This window comes from Equus caballus, chromosome 3 (genome assembly GCF_041296265.1).
Source record: "Equus caballus isolate H_3958 breed thoroughbred chromosome 3, TB-T2T, whole genome shotgun sequence".
Lineage (NCBI taxonomy): Eukaryota > Metazoa > Chordata > Mammalia > Perissodactyla > Equidae > Equus > Equus caballus.
The window spans coordinates 26,636,025-26,658,493 of record NC_091686.1 but is presented as its reverse complement, the minus strand read 5'-3'; the positions used below and the strand labels follow the sequence as shown (position 1 = coordinate 26,658,493).

The window sequence follows — 22,469 nt, the reverse complement described above, 5'->3', positions numbered from 1 at the left end:
TTCAACACTGGTTGAGTAGTTGCTACAGAGACCATCCGCCTCACACAGGCAAAAATATTTATATAGATATTTGTATATTTATTTATCTGATTCTTTACAGAAAAACATTGCTGACTCCTGCTCTAGTACAGTGCTTTCAGTGATCATTGTTGAGCACCAAGAACAGAATTAATATTATTTGCTAGAGCTAAAGACTTAACATTGGCTTCCTTATGCACTGGTGGGATGGTGAGTGTGGGAGGAGGCAACCACAGAGTAATTCTGTTTACTCTCCAAAGCTGGGTTTTTATTCTTCCTGGAAGGGAAGTTTTTGTGTCCTCAATTAACATACATCACTTTGATTTCACGAAACACGATAGTGATGGCTGAATCTAGAATTCTGTTGGGAAATCAAAACTGTTTATTTTGCAAACATCCTTGTGGTGAATTCAAACACATTTTCATGTATTCCTTAGCAGTGATGACTTTTAATGACTGCAGAAAGGCTCACTAAAACTTTTTTTCCAACAAATTTAATTGCAAAGTGGCCCCTAATTAATTTAACAATTTTTCTTCTCCACTAAGGATATGTTTTTGAAGATTATCATTATGTAAATTTATCAAAAAAATCCATAAGCTTCATGACTATTGTAAGAGAGAGAAAAGGCACAGGAGAAGTGAGATGGGCAAATGGTTTAAGTCCAATGTCTAGCCCAGTTCCCAGCACTGCCCTAAGGATTGACTAAATAATAAAGTAAAGGCAAAAGAAATTTTTTTATAAAAAAAAGAAAAACGAGGGGTAGTTGGGGCTGGCCTGTTCATGCACTCCACTTCAGTGGCCACAGGTTCACGGGTTTGGATCCTGGGCATGGACCAACACAGTGCTCATCAAGCCATGCTGTGGCGGCGTCCCATATACAAAATAGAGGAAGATGGGTGCAGATGTTAGCTCAGTGACAATCTTCCTCAAGCAAAAAGAAGAAGATTGGCAACAGATGTTAGCTCAGGACCAATCTTCCTCACCAAAAGAAAAAAAAAGGAGGGGAGAAAGAAGGCATATGGAGTACTTTGGTATCTTGGAATACACAGGTTAATTATCTTTAGTATATCCCATTTTACCTCACTTACCCAAAGCAGGTTGCTCTTAAAGCAACTCGAATCATCTGGAAAAGCTGCCTAAAGCCAAAGGAAACAGATGTAGCAATGGCAAAGAAAAGAGAGTCTAGCCATTTACTCTAAAAGAAAACTGTGAAGTATCTCTCAAGTTCATGGCTTTGTAAAGAGCAGCAAAGGGCAGGGGAAAAAAAATACTCAGGAGAGTAATAACTACTCTGTGATCCTCAGTGGAGCATCACTATAGTAATAATCATTTCTGCTTGTTTGTTGTCACCCTTACAGCTTGTGGGCAATGTGAAGCTCATTTCCCTTCTTCTCTCAATTGCCTGGAAACTCAAAGCTCAGTTTTAGGCCCAATTTTTAATGATTGTGAAAGATCTTATGAAATCCATGCTTTCTTTATAATCACATCTTACTAGTCCACTTTTGTCCCCATTCCTTGCTTGAGTCGATTTATTTCTTTTTTATCATATATATGCATTCTTAAAAACCTCTCAAATCATGTTAGGATTGAGATAAGAAACAATTATATATTAATAACAGTCATAGGCACAATGCACTGAGGTGTGCTGGTCATTTCATGCGTTACACCTCTTCTCTTCAACAACCCTGAAAAGTGTATGTGATAATCTACTTTATATAGAACTGAAAAGTGAGGCCCAGAGACACTAAGAGTTTGCCCAAGGCCACACAGCTGGTAAGTAGCAAAGCTGGGCTTTAAATCTAAGTTCAGTTGATCCCAAAATCCTGTATTCTTTCCACTATACCAGGGGCTGGCACACTATGGCCCTTGGGCAAATCCAGCCTATCGCCTGTTTTGGTAAATAAAGTTTGATTGGAACACAGTCATGCTCATCCATTTAAATGTTTTCCATGGCCGCCTTCATTCTACAAAGGCAGAGCTGAGTAGTTGCAACAGAGATCTTATGGCCTAAAAAATCTAAAATATTTACTCTGGTCCTTTACAAAAAAAGTGTGCTGACCCTTGCACTACACTGTAGTACTTTGAGTTAGTATTTTTGTTTAATAAAGGGTGACAGTGTATAACCTATTTGAGAAATATTTTTTAAAGAAATATATAAAAAGATTTGATCCCAAAAGAGTTGTTTCTGAAGGCAAAAAATTTACTTATGAGGGAAGTGTTCTTCCTTGATGTTTCTAGACACATTAAATGTTTCACAGTATGATTTTTCAGTACCTTAAGATGGAAAACTTACGGGACGGGAAAAAATTAACTTGTAGACTTAAAATTTCTCCTGAAAAATCATAATTAATATCTAGATTTAGAGAGTTCCTTACAGCTAAAATCTGCCTCTGTTTTTCTTTTAGTTTTCGTACTGTGTAGACAAGCCAAGCAACATGATCCTCTGTTAGGCAAACCAGAAATGGATTTCTCATGTTGAGCAAAGAGCAACACAGATACATTGGCTAAAACAGTATATTTAAAATTGAGCTGAGAAGAAAAAGAAAGATTAAGCTATAATTTACACATCGCTCTTCAGGGCTCTTCATCGCTCACAATTTGGAATTTATTTATAATTTATAGGCCACCCACTTCCATAGAAGGATCTGAGACAGCAAAATTTGGAATAAGAATTCAAGAATATTATATCTGGGATTAGTAGATTCAAATCCTGAAAGTAATTTTGTAAAAAGTGAAAATAAATAACTTCGTTAAAAATTTTCCCTTTCAAATATTTAAAAAGTAAAGAGGGGATAGAAAACTGTTCTTTTAATCTTTTTTTTTTTTAACATCACTATCCTATAGTATTTTTTAAGTGAAATAAAGCCTAATTTCATTAAATTATGCTGGAGACAAAGTTGAGAAGAGAAAGTAGAAAGCTATGATCAAAAATGAAGTTCTAGAAACCTTTAGAGTGGCATATATTATTTTAATATGAACTTACTATCAATTTCAATTAATTTCCATGATGAATCAAAGTCCTTGGTGAATATTATAAGAGTTGATTGGTAACCGGGATCCAAACAACGAATTTCCTATACTATGTGCCATCACCAACTTTAAAAATTTCAGGATTAGAATCTTAGTATCCATTATTTCAGGGATCTATGGACCTCAAGCTATAAAGCACTATCTGAAAAAGAAACAAATATTTACGAAGTTCTTCGTGCTAGGAGCTGTTGAGCTGTCCCAGCCCCTGTTCAAAATGTGTGCTTTTCAGTAAACGAAGGAGCTAGAACTAGGGGTGAAAATGTGCCAAAGCACCACAAACAACAGACTATTGTTTCAGAGCCCGTTACAAAAAATCCCAATATTCGTCTGAATGATTAGTAAGTGTCCCAGCTCTTCATACTCTGATGGATGCCACTGCCTACCAGGCAGTGTGGAGTCTGGCTGTTCTCCAGGATTGCAGTTTCAACAAAAATATCCTTCAAAACTCAATTTGGTTGGGACTTACCACAGGCTTTGGTTTGGAACTTTCCAGTAATGCCCAAAATAATTCGACCTGAGACACACTGGCTGACCACCACCACCACTGACTCTGGGGAGAACTGTCTGGAAGCAGGCTGAGGCTCCCTGGACCGACCACCCAGAAGAGTGAGTGGAGAATACCAGAGTAAATGAATGAAAATGGGGGTGAGCAGACAAAGAGAGGCTGGGCAGAGGAACGGGCTGGTCAGGGCATGCTGAGTCTTAAGAAAACTGGCTTGAGGAATCAGGCATACGTGTCCTCCTGATGGGAGACTACACCACCACCTACAAAATATTCTTGCCAAAAACTTAGGAATTTGATCAAGTCTCTAGAGTTAGCTACCATTTCAGAGGAAACTTAGAAGACAAAAGAACATGTTAAATGACACCACGGGGATGCGGGCCTTGAAGTATAAACTACAGAAAGCTCTAGAGGACAACCTGGTCTCTTAAACAAATATGTTGCATTAAAAAAGTTAAAAAAAAAAAAAATGTTGAGGGAAATTCTATAGATTAAAATGCATTGGGCTTATTTGAATCCTGATTTAAACAAACTGACAGAGAAAGAGAGGATAGAAATGTTTACTGTTTTAAAGTGGTTCTAAGCCACTAAATTTCGGAGTAACTTGTTCCTCGACAATACAAACCAATACAGAAATCTCTGCTGAAAAAAAAGACTGAAGTGTGAGATGTAACGAAAAGAATCATCCTCTGGGATTCAGACAGACTGGGGTTCAAGTTCTGGATCGACCACTTGCTTGAGTTCGGAAAGTGATTTAGCCTCTCTGTGAAAGGCTGAAGCCTTTTAATTTGTAAAATAAAGATAAAAATGACTAATGCCTAGGGCTGTGCTAAGAAATTAAAGATAGAATATATGCAGAAGTGCTCACCACATTGCCCTGCACAGAGAAAAAAAGTTGATGAGCAGCCATCATTTTGTCTAATCATTATTAGCAGCACTCATTCTAAAATGGCCTCCCTCCCTCCCTCCCACCCATCCCGCTAAAAAAGGAGGACATCCCAGAAGAGGCTGACTCCACCTCTCCTTCAGGAAGAAGGCAGCTCTGCAGTGCGACGAGCTGCATCTTCCACCAAGGTCTACATTTAGCATCTGTTTCCACCTTTTTCGGTCTCAGCCTACACAGTTGCTGCCTATCCCAGCGTGGGGCAACACTGGAGCCGGAGCACGAATCCAGGGAACATGCACAGGAAAAAGGAGCCTGATAATACTTCTGGCGCGCTTATAGACAGGCTTTAAAACGGAATATTAAATGCGGGCATCCACATGGAATTTCAATTGACGGGTTTTTCCTCTCCTCAGTCCAACAGCACAAAATGAGATTGGTTCAGAACTGGCAGCCTTTCTTTCATTTGTCATTATGTTTTACACACAAGGAAATCTTAATGTCTAAAGATGGGAGGTGATGATAAGAATAGAGCTACACATGTTTTTTTGGCAGCCCAGTCACCAGCACTTAAATTCACTCCTGACAGTTCTCAGAATCTAAAGACCTGTAAGTACGGAACTGTCATCTGCCTATCCGTGAGAGATTTCACTTTGGCAGGGTTTCAAAAGGAAAATCACTCGCTGTTTTATGCATATTTTCGCCACCACAATATTTCTCTAAGCCATGTAAAATACTGTACTCTCGAGAGACAGATAAAAAGAGGTCTGTGGTACACGGTTGCGAAAAGGAAAATCGCCCCTGTTTCTGAACCTACAAGTACAAAAATACAAAGTCATTTGCTAAAATCTAGGATTAGAGCAAAATGGGTGATAGCCTTCTGCAAGAGCCTGGGCTTGGTGATTACAAAAGGCAGTTGAATTGGATGATTTCTGAACTATTTAATGGTTAAAAACGAATGGCCCTGTTAAGACTTGGAAGGCAGTCCTGTTACGTAACCGTTGGCTCTCTTCAGCAGAACAGCTCCCTCCCAGTGCGGTCTGACACAAGAACTGGAGGAAGCTTCGGGAGGCGGGATATCCAAGCTCCTGCTGGAGCAGCATGGTGTCCAGGAGAGAGCACAAAGTCAGAACTGGATGGAAATCCTACATCTGCCACCAACCTGCCAAGTGACTCTTGGCAGAGAATCCCTCACTTTCTCTGATCTCAGTTTCCACCACGTTTAGAATGAAGGACAGAACAGCATGGTGGTTAAGTGGGGGCCCTGGAGTGACTAACCACAGAGGATCTCAATCCCTCTGCTTCCCAGCCACATGCCTTCAGATCACTAACCTACCCTCTCTGGTCTAACTTTCCTCATCTGTATAATAGAGAGAGTGATAAGCACAACTCCAACGGGTTGTTTTGAGAATTCAATCAGAAAATGCATGCAAGGGGTTCTTAGTGTGTGGCCCATAATAAGCCCTCAGTAAATGAGCTATTGTTGTTATTGTTACTATTATTCCCTCCCAAACATATTATAAAAAATAGTCAGCCATGAGTAATAAGACACCACAGGCCAACAACTGAGATTATGGCTTGTTCAAGCCTAAGTGGGCTTCCAATGGCGACCACTTTCTTCCCAGAACCTAGAATAGTGCCTGGGGCTTTGGAAACACTCACCGAATGTGTGTTAAGTGAATAAACACGTGGATAAATGAATGAGGAAGGTGTAAATGAACAAACGTCTTGAAAGCTACTGCTGTGCCCTGACTGAGGTTCTCTGAGAGCTCTGGCAAGGCCTAGCTGCTACCAAGCACTGAGCATTGAAAGAGCGCCTGCAGTAGGGCTCTCCGGGTCTGCTGGCTGGCTGGGATGCTAACCAACTATTCCTATGAGCGCACAGCCCGCACTTAGGGGGATGATGCAACTCTCTCTGAAGATTCTGACTGCATATTTCAACCTCAAGGACTCAGGCCACTTGCTTGCTCCAGAAAGGGCTCCAGAGAGCAGACTTCTTACCAGTCTAAAAGAGCAGAGTGAGCAAGTAAGGAAGACTCAAAAGGGACTGGATTGGAATGGATGGCATTGTGAGGTCAGATCTACATAGTACCATCTGAATATCTGGTGCAAGATACCCCCCCCCCCCCATCAGATACATCCCTCATGGGCTTGGATTACTACAAAACCAATGCTCCCAACAGAGCCTAACCCACAGACAGCTTGTCATGCAGCAGTGTTCTCCAAATTCCGTCATTCTGATGCCACTTTTGGAACTATCTTACCCTTGGCACCACCTGTACTATTACTGACTGAACCCTCATCTTTAAACCAACTCACCGAAAAAAAATTCAAGTTTTTTTTTAATGAAATTTAAACCACTGTGGTAAATGAAAAACCAGTATCGCCTGCCCTAAATCAGAGGTAATCGTAAAAATAAACACTTGGAAACAAAATATTGTCATTAAAATGGAGCTAGCCACCAATGCTCTCCTTAACTTTGGGTTTTGGGCCTGTGCTCTCTCTGTTAGAAAGAGAAGTGAGCATGGGATCGCATAAAAATGTGCCAGCCCCTAGCGAAGCCTTCCTCCTTCAGGCATTTTGAAAGACTGAAAAAGAATGAAAAAAGGAGTAAGTTTCTCATGATGTGAGTCCATGTTTTTGGAGCCATGTTCATGCACCACGTACAATCGTTGCAGGCTGGAGAAACAGCAGAACTTTCTCATGCTCGTGATGGTGAGCCTCTTTGCAGTCCTCACTAACTGAGGTTTCTTGTTTCTGAATGCAATTAAAATACACATTTCCTTGATTCTGAGATGCACTGCAAAAAGTCTATAATCAGGACGCGTCTTACCATCAGCTGGTTTTTATTAGCCACTTTTACTAGTGCTTTAATAGTATCTTTTCTTTTTTATCTGAGAAGCTGTTATGAGATTGATGACACATCTCATAATGAGGGTGACTCAGAGTCAAGAAAATACCGTACACCTTAACAGGGCCAACATAAATGAGCCTCTGTTTGGACGCCAAGACAACACAACAGCCTTGCCTTCTCCCAATTGTGTTCATCTGATAAAGACATTACAATAGCAAGCTATTATGATCTATAACCCTCTGCTGGAACACTCACACATTCTTGGCCTTGAACGCTTGAGCAAAATGCTGCACGCTACGGAGCAGAGCAAGGTCCAGGGTCATTGCTTCTACCTTGGCTTTACGCTGGAATGAGAAAAAATAAAAAGAAATGATAAATAACAGCAAGTTTAGTTCATGGTATCAAGTTACAGCAAATGTGTTATGGAACATGTCGGAATTCCCCTGTTTAATATTAGACGCCCAGAGAGAATATAAATCATCGGAATGAATGGAAGAACAAGGCTTTTACTGCCAAGTTTAGGGAGGATGTGAGGCTGGGACACTGCTAAAACTACAGGCTGGGGGTTGTGCTGTTTCACTCAGTGCACAGAAGAGGTTCCAAAGGGTCTTCAGGCTCACATATCTCCTCTTAATCTGCGTCCTAAAAAACCGTAAAGATGGTGGAATACCAGGACAAAGCCTGGCTCGTGCAGGAATTCAATAGATAACATTTCCATCAAAAAAGCTGCCATCCAGGTTTGGAAATAATTGCACTAAGCCTGCATCAAAAATTAAACACAATTCATTTACAGAAAGTACAAAAGTAAGGGGCCTGGCCCCATGGCGTAGTGGTAAAGTTCATGCACTCTGCTTTGGCGTCTTGGGGTTCACTGGTTTGGATCCTGGGCACAGAGCTACATACCACTCATCAAGCCATGCTGAGGCAGCATCCCACATACAAAATGGAGGAGGATTTGCACAAATGTTAGCTCAGGGCCAAGCTTCCTCACCAACAAGAAAGAAAGAAAAAGAAAGAAAGAAAGAAAGTACAAAAGCAAGCAAAACTCATTTATACCAATGAATCCAGGTTGACCTCAATCCCCTTGGTTTAGTTACCCAGAAAAGTCTATAAACAGGTGGGGCACATGTGGATGATAATGATGCTAATAATGGCTACTGACCATTCAGAGCCCACCATGGGCTGGGTGGTTTTAGGGACCATTACATTTCATCCTCACGACAACTGAAAGATGGGTTATATTTTCCTATTTTACAATGTGGCATCTTATAAGCAATCACAGAGCTAAGAAGTGGGAGCAGGAAGCACTGACCTCAAGTAGGTCTGACACTAAAGCCCAAGTTCCCTCCTGGAAAGAAACTAGAAAACTGGAGCAGTCCGAGTTTGAAGCAATCATGTTCCCCTGCACAGCCTCCTAGCACAATTCTAGAAAGATCAGCGTTGCCTTTCACCCTTGCCTTATGTTTAAGGAGCACTCTCAACTGTTAAGTCTGGCTGGACTTCAGGGTGTGCGATTAAATACTATCACTTCTTAGATGTATTTCCTCCGAAAGACATGCAGCCAAGAATGCCAGGCCACCTGCCTGTTCAGGTGAGAAGAGTCCCATAAAACAAATGGTAAACTCGGGAATTCATGTCTAGACAGTGATGCTAAAGTAAGACTAGGGGGAATAACATGATACCTCGAAGGCTAGGAAGGGGGTGAAACGGCACTACTGAGAACATCCTCCACCGGAACTGTCTTCCTCAGGGATGGAGACAAACTGTGCTGAGATGCTCAGTGTACCTGCCGCAGTTTATCTTGGCCGCCTCGGTCCTGGGCTCCAACCCAGCACCCGAACCTTGAGCAATAAACGTCAGGCAGAGACAGCTGGGAAGCACACTGACTTCGGGCCATTGAACATTTCTGAGCCTCAGTTTCCTCATTTATAAAAGGTGAGCATTAGTTATCTACTCACAGAGTTGTTAGAACAAGTATAAAGCACCTAACATCTTGCTCAGAAGAGAGAAGGTATGTAACAAATGTAACTAGAAGGAGACAAGATGTCGTTGAGCCAAACTCTCCCTGATGCCACTTCGCAATAAATGGTGGTTTGGGCGAGTTACAGTGCAGCATGGTGGATGAAATGACGTTAAATGGTACCCAAGGGTCCTCCCTGAAGACCACATCAGACCAGACTGCTGTTAGATCCTGGAGGATCCAGGTCATGTCTGCTAACAAAGCCCAGTTTTAGGGAAAGGAGTATAGAGTGATTAGATGACTTCCCCAACCCCCACAGCATATCAGTGCCAAAGGAAAGTTGATCAACGTAGATTTAAATGTCTCCGCTAACAGTGCCAGATGCACAAACATGCAGATTTTGCAAGAAGAAGGAGAAGCATTTAACCTATTCCAGGAAAAGGGGAAAGTGCCAACACATGGGTGTTGTTAGAGTTTCCTAAGAACAGGGAACATCAGAGCTAGAGGGTCCACAGTAAGGCCAGGCCTCACCCCTCATCCTACAGAGAAGGAAATTGCCACCAGGAGAAGCGAATGCACTTGAGTGGTGTTGCACCTTGCACAGAGAGTTTGGGCTGCCAGATGAGGAGCAAAACTCGGCTCGCTTTCTGTCTGAATAATCAATATTTATCTGATGGCTTAAAATCTCTTGGGAGTGGGAAGTCTGTCAATGGCTAACTTTTATTCTCCATGGATTCTTATGCCTCATAAATGCTCAACTACCCGATTTGACACTCAGAGTTGGCAAATAAAGTGGCCTTTCCCCCTCAAGCTGCCTCCTCTGGCCCCAGCCTCACTTGGCTTGGAGCCTGACCCTTACTGCCTACACAGAATCTTACAGAACTTTGAATGTATCACAAGAGGAAAGTCAGATATTCATTCTGTTGGGGAAGGGGTGGTAAAGACATTGTTCCTCTCAGCCAAGCCCCCTATGGAAACGCCAAAGGACGTGCAGGCTACATATTATAAAAATGCATGTATATATTTCCCACATAAAACAGGCAGAACATTCCCAGATGGTGACCCCAAAGCAACATTCCAATGAGAATGATGGCACGGCCAAGTGGGCCAGTACATTCTTCTGTATGTGTAACTTACAATGAGTAAGTTGTCTTTTGCCCCCCTGCTCCCCTTCACTTTAAAATAAAGCATACAGCTGCCACTACCAATAAGAACAAAATCAGAACATATACATCCAGGGGGAACAAGAGGTCACAAGCCATCAAGAAGTTCAGCAGACTAATCCACAGGCTGTGGCTTACTAGGCTCCTGGGGACAGTGATTCAAGTCCACACACTATTACTCAGGTAATTCTCTGCTCTCTGTATCAGGTTTCCTGTTTCTGCTACTGACCCTGAGAAATGCAGAGAAACTGTGTGCAGTCCAGTGAAGGGAAAACGCAGCTTTTAGAATTAGGGTGTGTATATGTTTGTGTGTGTGTTAGGGGGCTTGCTCTTCTGATTATCTGACAAACTTAGCAACATTATAGAAATGTTTATCATGAGAGAGGCAGGAGGCTCGATCGGCCAATGTAGGCTTTCCTGCCAAGTCTGGCCATGAATCTGGGACTGACCACAATTTGCTTTCTTGGTTTAACACATGAACTGTTTATTCTTGTTGTTAACTTTGATTTAGAATTAGTTTTAGACTCACAAGAGGTGACAAAAATAGTACAGAGAGTGTCCATATACCTATGTCCCACCATCGCCCAATGGTGACATCTTACTCATGTATAGCACATTATGAAAACCACAAAATCAACACGGAAACAATACAATTCATTAGACTGCAGACATTACTTGGATTTCACCAGTTCGGTGATGCACTCATTTTCTCTTATTTGGAATATCTTTTTGTACAATTCTATGGCATTTTATCACATGTATTGATTCCTGTAATCATCACCACAGTCAAGATACAGAACAATTCCATCACCACTAAGGAATCGGTAAGTTTGATGTTAAATTATTATATGCCTTCTGGAATATGAAAAGTTCAGGCCTATTTGGCCAGAATCTGCTCTCTGGATTGGCAAAACAAACATATATACAAAGTCCTAGGTTAAAACCCTTTTGTAGCTTGGAATGGTCAACAAGATATGGTCCAAATTCCTTAGCATGGTTCACACAAGTGCCTGTGTATCAACCAGGATGTGCTTCAGTAAGGAACAGCCTCAAAACCTCAATGTCTTAAAACAACCAAGGATTACTACTCGCTCACACTTCTGGCCCATCCTGGATCAATGGAGCCATGTTAATTGTGATTCGCCAGGGGCCCAGACAGATGGAGCCTTTACCTTCTATAAATATCACCAGCCTCTACAGTGCAGGGAAGAGAATGCAGTGAGTTGTACACTGGGTTCTCAAAGGCTTCCACCCAGCAGTGACAGATGTCACTTCTGCTCACATTTCATTGGCAGAGCAAGTCATGTAGCTATGCTTAGCTTCAGGAAGATGCAACCCTCCATGTGCCCAGAAGGAGGAGAAATGGAAATATATGTATATATATACACACACACACATAGTGAAGAACACTAACAACTAACCCACAGTCCATGACTTGGCCCTGTCTACCACTCCAGGCTTATTTCAGGCCACGTCCTGCTTCATACTTCCATTACTTAGACAAAAATTTAGAAAAGATAGATGAATATAGACCCCTAAAAAGATCTACGACCCCATTATCCAAAAATAAGCTGTTAGCATTCCATATGTCCCTCCCTTCCTTCCTATCTATCCATTAATCCATCCATCATCTGTCCATCCATCCAATCATCCATCCACTTAGCTTTATTTAGCCAGAAAGAACTCCAGACTAAGAATTTCAAATCTTAAAATGCTATAAAATGCCTCTCTCAACCCTTCCCCAAATCCTCACTCTTTTCTCTAATCACGCCAGTACATAAACTTTCATCTCAGGCAAAATAAGAATGTAAATTTATTTTAAATTATGTATACAGATGCTGGTAATCACTATTTTAAAACAGAACCACACAGGTGGCATCCCACACATGAAGCATCAGGCAACTTCTAAGTAGCTGAGAAGCTCACCTGCTCCCAACACTCCAGGCTCAGCCAGAAAGACGTAGTAATTAAGCAACCCACGTACTCTTCTTCTGTTTCCCTGGGATCCAGGGACACTTGCTGGTGGCATAGATCACTGACACCCCTCAATAGACCAAGTCTTCTTGGTCTATTCTTTATTTTAAGTTCCAAAACCTGTCTCAGTGACTCGAGTCTGTAAATGCAGAATCAAAGGGGTTGCTTGCTGCTGTTATGCAAGAGTGCTCTCTCATCCCATTTTATGACTATAAATTAGCCAAGTGTGACTCAGATGTGATACCGCCTGAAACCAAAGGAACCATATGGGGATTGTGCGGTATTTAAACAGAGAAATGGGGAGATACTGCCATTCACAGCACAGACGGTAGAGCCAGGCTGACTTGGAGCCACAGTCCAGCACGACCACATCACTGGCAGTGTCACTTCAGGAAAGCTACTTGAATGCTCTGGGCCTAAGTGACATATTTGAAAACGGGCATTTGACCAGCATGAGTAGAGTAAAGATTAGATATTATGTATATGTATACGTGGTATGAAGCACATAAATGATAACTATTATTATCTTTATGTGGAAGGCCACTGCTAAAAAATGATGCTCCTGGTTTTTCAAGAATAAAGTATATTAGTAATTGTAGCCTCCCTTCTTTATTTCATGAAATTAACATACATAGCTCAGAGAAAGTTTGAACAGCAACTCTGTAATGGAGGTTAACACATGACCCCAGAGCACGAGGAAGGAAGCTCATGGAATCCGCTTGAGGCCATGGTACCCCAGTTCCCAAACTCAATGAGCGTTTTGAACCTAAAAGGTGGTGGTTAAGGCCGTGGACTCAAGCTGGACTACCTGGGTCTGAATCCCAGCTCCAGCACTTTGCAGCTGGGCAAGTTACTTCTCCTATTTGTGCACTGTTTTTCCTTCTGTAAAAGGGAAATAATAATAGCATGTGCCTTACTAGGAAATGAGGTCATATATGTAAAGCATTTGCAATAGTGCCTGACACTTGATAAGTACTCTATAGTTGTTAGCAATGAATATCATTATGATTGTTTTTGTTGTTGTTTTTGACGATGCATATCCCACAGATTCCATTCTCCTTCACTTCTTTTTTTCCCCCTGTCATTGCAACATGCAAGAGGAAATAGTTCATATCCATAATCTGCTTACCATCAATGAAAGAACAAAAAACATAAAATCTCATGATAATAGGCCTTTCAAAAACCATATATAAATAATTTGAATGACCAAGCATAGTTTAAAAACAAATTATTATTTCAAGTCATCATTAATTGTAAACTGCTTGTGAATTAGCTGGGAGTATATCGATGAATTTCCTCCACTAGCCAATTTCTCCCCGTAATGAACCCAAAGTATCTGGTCTGGGAACGAAGCTGTTGGGTGTTATGGAACATGCTCAGTGAAATCAAGTGAGTATGCTTCTAAACGCTCTCATCTTCAAGATGCATGAGGATTGCTTCCTCCACTCAGCTTGACCAAAGAATCCCCAGTGCACATTTTCGACACAATCCTAGTCTAGCAGCAGGGGAGAGCAGCTCTTTATTAAGTTGTGTTGAAAGCACCATCCCTGAGCTGGTCAAAAAGAAGAGCACGCACTGTTCTTAGAGGTGGAAGGATGGAGAAATCCAGATGTGCTCAATGGGCACAGGGAGTCTAGTCTCCCATACGCCCAGAGGAAACTCTCTTTGATCTATGAGGATTCAGCACATGCAACTGCAGATGCAAGATTAACTGTTTAAGGGCAATTAGCTCTTGTGTGTTCTCATTTGAAGAAGCCAATCTATGCAGATTTGATGGGTGTGTGCCTACCTCTCCCTCACACTTACATAGGAGTTCATTTCTGGGTTTCCCTAAAAGAAGATCTCATTTACTAAACACATTTATTGATAATAAAAGCTGAAAAAATAATGAGTACCTATGATATGTTTGGCATTTATTTTTCATTTAATAGTAATATGAAAAATCTTTTGAAGTATGTACATATCATTTCCCCCATTTTACAGACTAGAAACCAGAGGCTGATACAGTTTAAAGGGGCATAGCCAGTAAGACACGGATCCAGGTTTCCAACTGATGTGGCTTCGCTGGAATACCACGCTGCACGGCACCCCTATCACCATGTTCGTCAACATATAACACCAAGAAGCTATAAAGAAATTAACATCACCTATATATTCTTATTTGTATCTATTTTATATCATATTTATTTTATGCATTTAGTATTTACAAGAGAAGCCTATTGCTGAAAGGGAAAATGTAACCAAGGCAATAATCTACATTCAGAGCTTATTGCTAATGGCATCCTGCAAATTCTAATCCAATGGGCCTTAATTGCATTATGCTGATGTCTCTCACCCTTTCACTTTACATGCTCTCAGTCCTGATTTTATGTTCTGAACCCTTAAATAGGAGTTGTCACATTTACAACAGCAAGAGACACTGGCACTGAGCATATTATTGACATGACATTATTCACTCTACTACAATACAGACCTAACTAAACTGGTTTAATAATTCATCAATATCCTTTGTGGAACTTCATAACATTAATTTCTTCAGTAGTATTTAAGTGATGTTAATGGTGGCAATGGATGGCAGCATCTTTGCTGGGTAATGCAGGAACGGATTGACATTTGCATCTACTTTCGACTCTGTACCTCTCAGTCAACAACCCAAACCAGTATTGTGACTAAGTCTGATGGGGAGTTTGCCCAATCTTAGCCAAGCCTAAAGATTTAAAGGATGCACTGATAATTGCTCTTTCGGATAGGGCACTCAAGGAAAAAGGAGAGTTTGAGAGTCTTTCTCCGGCTCTGCACATTTGTACCAGTCTGTACACCATCGCGCATTTAACAAGAAAACCGCTCTTAGAGCAGATTCCACATTCCGAAATAGGGAACCAAATCAAAAATGATCCTAAGTAAAGCCCTGGGTTTTTTTTAAAGCCTTGAAGGATAGGGGCTGAGTTTGTCATCCCTAACCTTCAGATCAACCCTGACTCCTGGGCCCCCACGAGCGCCCCCCAATCCTGCCCTCCCCTGCCAAAATACACAAACACTCCTAATAAGAAAATCATGACAACTCTTTTTTCATTATATACAGGTCAAAATTTTTGCCTTGTGTTGCTGAAACTCAATTTATAAAATAACTGTATCAATATCTATAGGTAACTGTGAGGCTGATTCAAGGAGAAATTGCACCGGATAACAGCTTATTTAATTTGGTATATGAGTTACGTGCCCCATAAAGCAAAACTATTAAAAATGCTTAGACAGTAATTGGCAATATTTTGCACTCTGGATAAAAAACGCTTATCTTGCCAGAAACTAACAAGAGAGGGAAAATATTCGAAAACCTTCCAATTTCCCTCTATGCAATGTATTCACTTTGCAGCTTAAAAACAGTTTAAGGAAGGACAGCGAATGGCACGGGAGTTTGGCAGTCAACATGATTGTGCATTTATGCCTTGCTATGGAAGAAAGAGCCTTTTTTCATAGTGAATTTTTCATTCTAATGTAAGTGATGATTTACGTTAACTATAGGTAAAGCATAGTTACATTTTCCTGAAGGATTGCAGGCAAGTAAAGAGTACTACAATAAGTTGAAGCGTAAAAGCTTTCTCTGTCATAATATTTATTATAATGGCATATAAAATAGCTGAAATAAATAATAGATGACTAAAGGTAAATTCATATGATAAAGAATCCTTCAGCAGAAACCATTACTTTTGACTGCTCTAGCTTTATACACAGTTGAAGACTCTTAATAAACAGGCCCTATATCTTATGTAAGTACTGGAAACATCAAAGATGTGCTTAAAAGGCAACATACTGGACATCAGCTAATTTACTGTATAATTATATTCTCAACAGGAACAGTCTATATATTTTGAATATTTAATAGCTGTGTTCTTAATGAAACGTGTTAAGCATTGGAAACCCCTACTTTGGGGAAATCGATGATAAAAGAAAAATCAGTGCCCCCCTCCTAGATTCAGACCGAGGGGCATAGCTCAAAATACAAAGATCTGGGGCCTGTTGATTATCTGGTGACAGGTCAACAGTTGTTAGTTACATTGAATACAAAACAGAAAAACAAGATTTGTCTGCTCTGGTTTAGAAGATTCTGAATTCCACATGAAGGACTCGCAAAGTTTGAAAGAGCCCCAAATGGAGAGAATCATACATGGATAGGCCAGCATCTATCTCATAGGTTCTCAACCAGGGGCATTCTAACCCCCAGGGGCCACGTGGCAAACTCTGGAGATATTTCTGGTTGCCACAACTTGTTGGAGGGGGGCATTGATATCTAATGGGTACAGACGAGGGATGCTGCTAAAAATCCTACGATGCAAAAGATAGCCCCCCAGAACTAGCCGAAGATGTCACTAGCACCGAGGTTGCATATCTGAGTTTGGTGAGAAGAACTTTGATTCACCCTAAGTGGTCTTCAGCTATTTAAATTTATCTTTAGTTGTAAAAGTAAAACTGGCTCACTGACAAAAGTACAAATAATGCAGAAGTGCATAATGCAGACAGTGAAAACATCTCCCAAATCCCACTGCCCCAAGATCAACACAGTGACAGCCTGATGCAAATCCTTCCAGAATATATCTTCTACGCATGTTTTTCCACAAACATAGTATTGTAGCTCGTGGTCTTTTACAGTCTGGTTTTCCCCAGTGAACACATAATTGAATATATCTAAATAGAGCTCTACCCCTCTTCTTTCCAACCAGTATGGTTAGCCCATTGTTAGCTTTGTACTTAAATTTCTGATGCCTAACCTCCCTTACCTGTAAAAATAGAAAGAATAGAAGAACCTCGTCCTTGGGATTACTGTGAGAATTCGATGAGATACTATCCCTGGAAAACACCTTAAACAGATATGTGAAAGTGTGAACTATTGTTCTTGTCGTAATTAATATTATTTTATGTAGTTTCCAGATTTTGTTATTGAAAGCAATGTTGCATTACCTATACTTTGCAATATATAATTTTTTTATATAAGATAAGTTCTTAGAAGTAGAATTGCTAGGTCAAGAAATACCTACATTTTAAATTTTGATAGATTTTTGCTGGGAGTCCTCCAAAAAGGTTATAGTAATTTCCATTCCCAAGAACACTGCAGGAGAGTAGGAAAGAAAACCAAAACAACCAATAATTCACACTGACATTTATAGTAAATTAAAAATGCACAATTTTATTTCTCTATCTCTAATACCTGGTACACAGTGAGTAGCACAGAGTAGGTTTTCGAGACAGCCTTCAATTTAGAAAATGAATGACTTGTAACATACCACCAAACTTGGGACAAATTTGTAAGTACATAGAAATAAAAGTAACTGGTGATGCTGGCAGCAATGATTTTCGATAAGCCATATTTGGAAAGGCAGGCATTTCTCCTGGTGCTTCAGGCTTCCTGGCTGAGCACCTGCCTCTCAGAAGTTGGCCACACTGTGTGATGATGGACATGAGCTTGCTATGCAAAGCATGAGTAAACATGTAATAGTATCATCGCGCTTGAGGAGTGACCACGACAGTTATCTTTAATTTATGGATGAATCTAAAGAGAGAAATCTTGCAGAAGTTCTGCAGAAGTAAGGCAGGATATTCAACAGATAAACTAGAAAAGATTTTAAAAAACTAAATGCTTCAGAGAGAAATGAAGTTTCTTCTATGTAGCTCAGCAGCCTCTTATAGTTTTTAACCAAAACATCCATAAAGGCAGAAAAAGATGAGACTCAACACAATACACACACAAAAGAGAAGTCACAGTCAAGTTATCCCCAAATTTCGTGCATCTTTTACATTAGCTACAGGACCAAATAAATACACTTAAAACGGAATTGAAGAAGGAATTGAAATAACAATAACAGGGAAGTGTTTTTGTTTTTTTTTTTTATGGAAGAGAGGATTTTATTGAGCCATTAAATCATGTATGGTCTGGTTTTTTTGGTTAAAATGATAGAGACATTACATAGCTTTACACTTTGTAAGAGAATATTTAGATATGTATGTGAAAATTTCAAAGTAACTGCAAAAGAAAGAGGGAAGGAAGGGGAAGAGGAAGGGAAAAGGAAGGAAATGGAAGGGAAGGGAGGAAGAATCTTTAGCTTCTAAATCAGCAGCAGGAAAAAAAATGATGTATGGGGTGCATGGGATATAAAGAAACTAGATCAACCCCAAAAAATTATCAAACAGAATTAAAAATAATAATAGAGGAAAACAGTTGGTAGAGAAGAAATACAAAATGAAATTCAGAAATTAGAACAAATATATCCATAATCACAAGAAATACACATGGACTTAAATTCAGATAGTAAAAGGCATAAACCAACAGACTAGAATTTAAAAACTACCTCTATGTTATATAAAAAAGATATACAATGGATAAAATTAGTGCCTTTCAAATCAGTTCCCCCCTTTCCACAGTATGGGATTGTGCTGAGAAGGCTGACCAGCCAGGAACTACACTCCCCAGCCTGCACTGAGGTGGGTGGGCCATCTAGGTTTCCACCAATGGCCTGTGAGTGGAAGAGTGGGTAACTCCTGGGCTCTTCCTCATGTGACCTGGGTTCCCCACCTTCTCTTTCTCCTTCCATAAGATGAATGTAGGGTACAACAATTTCCCAGGGGACAGTGGGGCCACTAGATTAAAGGAGCTTGGATACTTAATTCACCAAATGGACAACAGCCACCTGTTGATCAGGGACCCCCTGTAGATCTGTGTCATACCTGGAAATCATTTGGTAAAACTGTTCTCCATCATAACTTGACAGGCAGATCTAGGACCTCCCAAGCCTGAAGCTTGAGAGAAGAGCCAGAATGTCAGTGTGTGTTGACTGCTCCATGCTGCTTTCACCAAGAGAGTACAAGAAAGTGATGTGCTCAGTGAGGAAGAATCATCCAGTTTGCAAGCAGAAATGAAATTTGTGGCATTATAGAGTTGAAAAAGCTAATAGATTCTGGAGCCCAAACAGCATAAAATAAGCCTGAAAAAGTCTTTGACAGACAAAAGCCCATTATGACGTCTGAATTAACTCAAATAATTCGGCCCAGCAGCATATACCAGATGAATAATACTACTTTTCCACTCGAGCCTGTTAGTCCAGAGAGCTTCACGGTACTTGCTACTGAGTCCAAAGAGAAAGAGAAAGAGAGAGAGAGATGCAGAGAAAGAGTCAGGCAGGCCTGTGAGGTTTCCAGGGACTGTCTGACAGCTTAACCAGGGCTGCTTCAGGAAATAAAGTTCAAACAGGAGCTGAGGAAGGGGAGCCTGTGAAGAGTGGCAGAGAGAGGCCAACATTCGCACGCTGATTCAAAGCAGTCAAGGGCTGTCCTGTCCTCTCAGTGCATGAAGCACGCTGGTGTGGGAATAAGCACGTGGCCACGTTCATATCTGACTTCCTCTGTGGTCTCCTCTCTTGAAGCCAAATGGGACAAATGAATCACATTGGGTAATTCTGTTAAAAGCCAGCTAAGTTACAGACTGCATGTTTTCAGAAGAGCATCTCAGACAGCATTAGGGTGGGGAGGGGCAGCGTGGGTCACACCACCTTACAGATGTCCATTAGAAGCCACTTTGGAATGGCGTGCATGCTAAAGCAGCTTGGCCTTAGTGCAAGCTCTCCCTGCCTCTTCAATATTTATAAACAGCCTCTTCCCTTGTCCCTTTGGCTTGACGATATCAATGTTCTTGACAGGCAGAGCTGCTCCCCGCACTGTGAAGGGGTGGCCCACAGCTTTCACCTCGGTACAGGCAGGCTCTGGTCCATTAGGTCCTTTTTCCTAAAGGAGATCACTGACTTTATGAGGCTGCACTCCTTTCTGGGGTACCAGGTCTGCAATGCAACCCCCAGAAGGATCTGCGGGTGTTATGGCTGAGGGTCACATTTTCTAGTTAATCCAAGTGTCACCTTTCATCCCTCATCTAGGACCTTAGCACAACCTTCCCCCATATAAATTTACCAAATCCATTCTACGAGGCAAACACCAACTGTTAATTAAACACAAAATTTTGAGGACCTACTCTCTGGAAGATACTCTTCAGGGAAGAGACAATCACAGCCTTGGCCACATTTTACCCTGCTGAGCCCTAACAAAGCAGACCTAATTACCTGCATTTTATAAACAAAACAAAGGCTGAGAAAGCACAAAAAATAGGCTCAAAACTCATATAATTAGTAGCTGCCAGAACTGGGATTTCATTTCTCCCTCCACTCTGATAAGCCAATTCTCCTTATGAGATAGTACTCCTGTCTCTGTGCCAGAACTTTCTGTCCAACCCTAAAAGCATCAGAGTCCAGGAGATTACGGTGGGGTGAAAGGTACTTCACTCCCAAGAATGTTGTTCCTTCCATGAACCCAAAGCCTTTTATACTTTTTTGTTTTATTTTGACCATTAAACTTTTAACTTTATGATGAAAAAACCAGCTAACTTCAACCTTTCCCCTCCCCCCTCCCCCAGGCTTTGGATTAACCAAGTTTGATAACTAAGTCATGTGTAATTTGAATTGTTTACATATGTGTAGAAGTAAGATGCTGATCGAACCACTTGCTCATTTCTGATTTGGTGGAACACACTTTTCTTTCCAAATGGCCATGAGTCCTCTAGAACAGAGGGCAGCAAACTTTTTCTCTAAGGGGCCAGACAGTAAGTATGTTAGGTTTTGCAGGCCATACAAACTATTCAACTTGTAGCATGAAAGCAAAAGCCACCAGAGAGCACATTAAATGAATGGGTGTGGCCACGTTCCAATAAAAGTTTATTTACGAAAACAGGTATTGGGGTGGATTTCCTCCCAGCTGAGCACAGTCTGCTGATCCCTATTTTAGAACAAGAGTCAATAAGTTGGGTGTGCTTCCTGAAGTCTGACAGTCTTATAATTAATATCATTTGCAAATTCCAATGAATGTAGGAGAAAAAGGGAAAACATCATACCACAGCTTACAGTGCGTGTTGTTTTATCACACAGGCCATTTGATAAAGATACAGAAAAAAGGGGCTGGCCCGGTGGTGCAGCAGTTAAGTGCGCACGTTCCACTTCAGCAGCCTGAGGTCCGCAGGTTCGGATCCGGGGTGGAGACATGGCACCGCATGGCAAGCCATGCTGTGGTAGGTGCCCCACATAAAGTAGAGGAAGATGGGCATGGATGTTAGCTCAGAGCCAGTCTTCCTCAGCAAAAAGAGGAGGATTGGTGGCAGATGTTAGCTCAGGGCTAATCAAAAAAAAGAAAAAAAAAGATACAGAAAACACACAACACAAAGAGTACAAACAGTATGTAGAATTAAGGATGTACAATGGACTTAGCAGCGAGCATCTGTTAACATTGCTCCTTGCAAAATGTCTCGTATTAAATAATCTAAATTTCAGGAGTAGTACACTTTGTAAGTATCAGCACTAAATAGTCCCTATGATTCCACATGTCTGCTTGAACACGGAACCTTTATGAAATATATTTTGGCATCTCTAGTTTATAAAAACCTGTCAAAAAAAATTAGGAGTCTCTAGACATTTTCCAAGTATGTCAATCCTTGGGCATTTAGGGTGTGAAGAATAGACACTTTTCACTGAGCTTAAAGATATGCTCCCAGATCTGCTAAAGATTCTTTCCAGAATCTGAACAACAAGCATCATATCACAAGGCCCGTCTTGGCGACTGGGAATGCGGGCATGGTACTTCTGTCGTGTTCATATGCATTTATATTGCCAAAAAACCAAAACAAAACAAAGCAATGCTTCTAATGAAAAGAGAACTCCACGCTTTCTTCTTTATGTGAGAGAAAAAAGCTGCAAACGTAGACATAGAGGTCGGGGAGACCATTTTTGGTGGGGCAGGCAGAAGTACACGCAAACAAAACAAACAGTGAAAACATGAAATAAAGAGATTTGCTCACAAAAGAGTTACTAATGAAGCCATTTCATCCATGTTCTGGAATTTTTCTAAATCAAATGATAGCAGTAGATTAAGAGTGATTGACAGACTATAGCCAGTCCATAAAGTAGTAAGAATTGCAGGCCACACTAACATTCAGGGGAATTCATGCCTTCTGCTGGGGGTGGGGGGGCAAGATGGTCCTTCCAGCAGGTATCTGAATCAT

General features: G+C 40.9%; 1 protein-coding gene across 10 annotated transcripts in view; it reads right to left on the bottom strand.

Moving 5' to 3' along the window:
• The window catches only part of WWOX (WW domain containing oxidoreductase), a 934,161-nt gene that overhangs the window by 688,643 nt on the left and 223,049 nt on the right, over positions 1–22,469 (bottom strand). For all 10 annotated transcript variants that reach the window (XR_011436924.1, XR_011436925.1, XM_001501803.5 and 7 more), the window contains exon 6: positions 7,544–7,632. Coding sequence is in view for 8 of the 10 variants with exons in the window: in XM_001501803.5 (XP_001501853.1) it covers positions 7,544–7,632 (89 nt within the window). In the remaining 2 variants the exon portion in view is untranslated. The remainder of the gene's footprint in view (positions 1–7,543; positions 7,633–22,469) is intronic.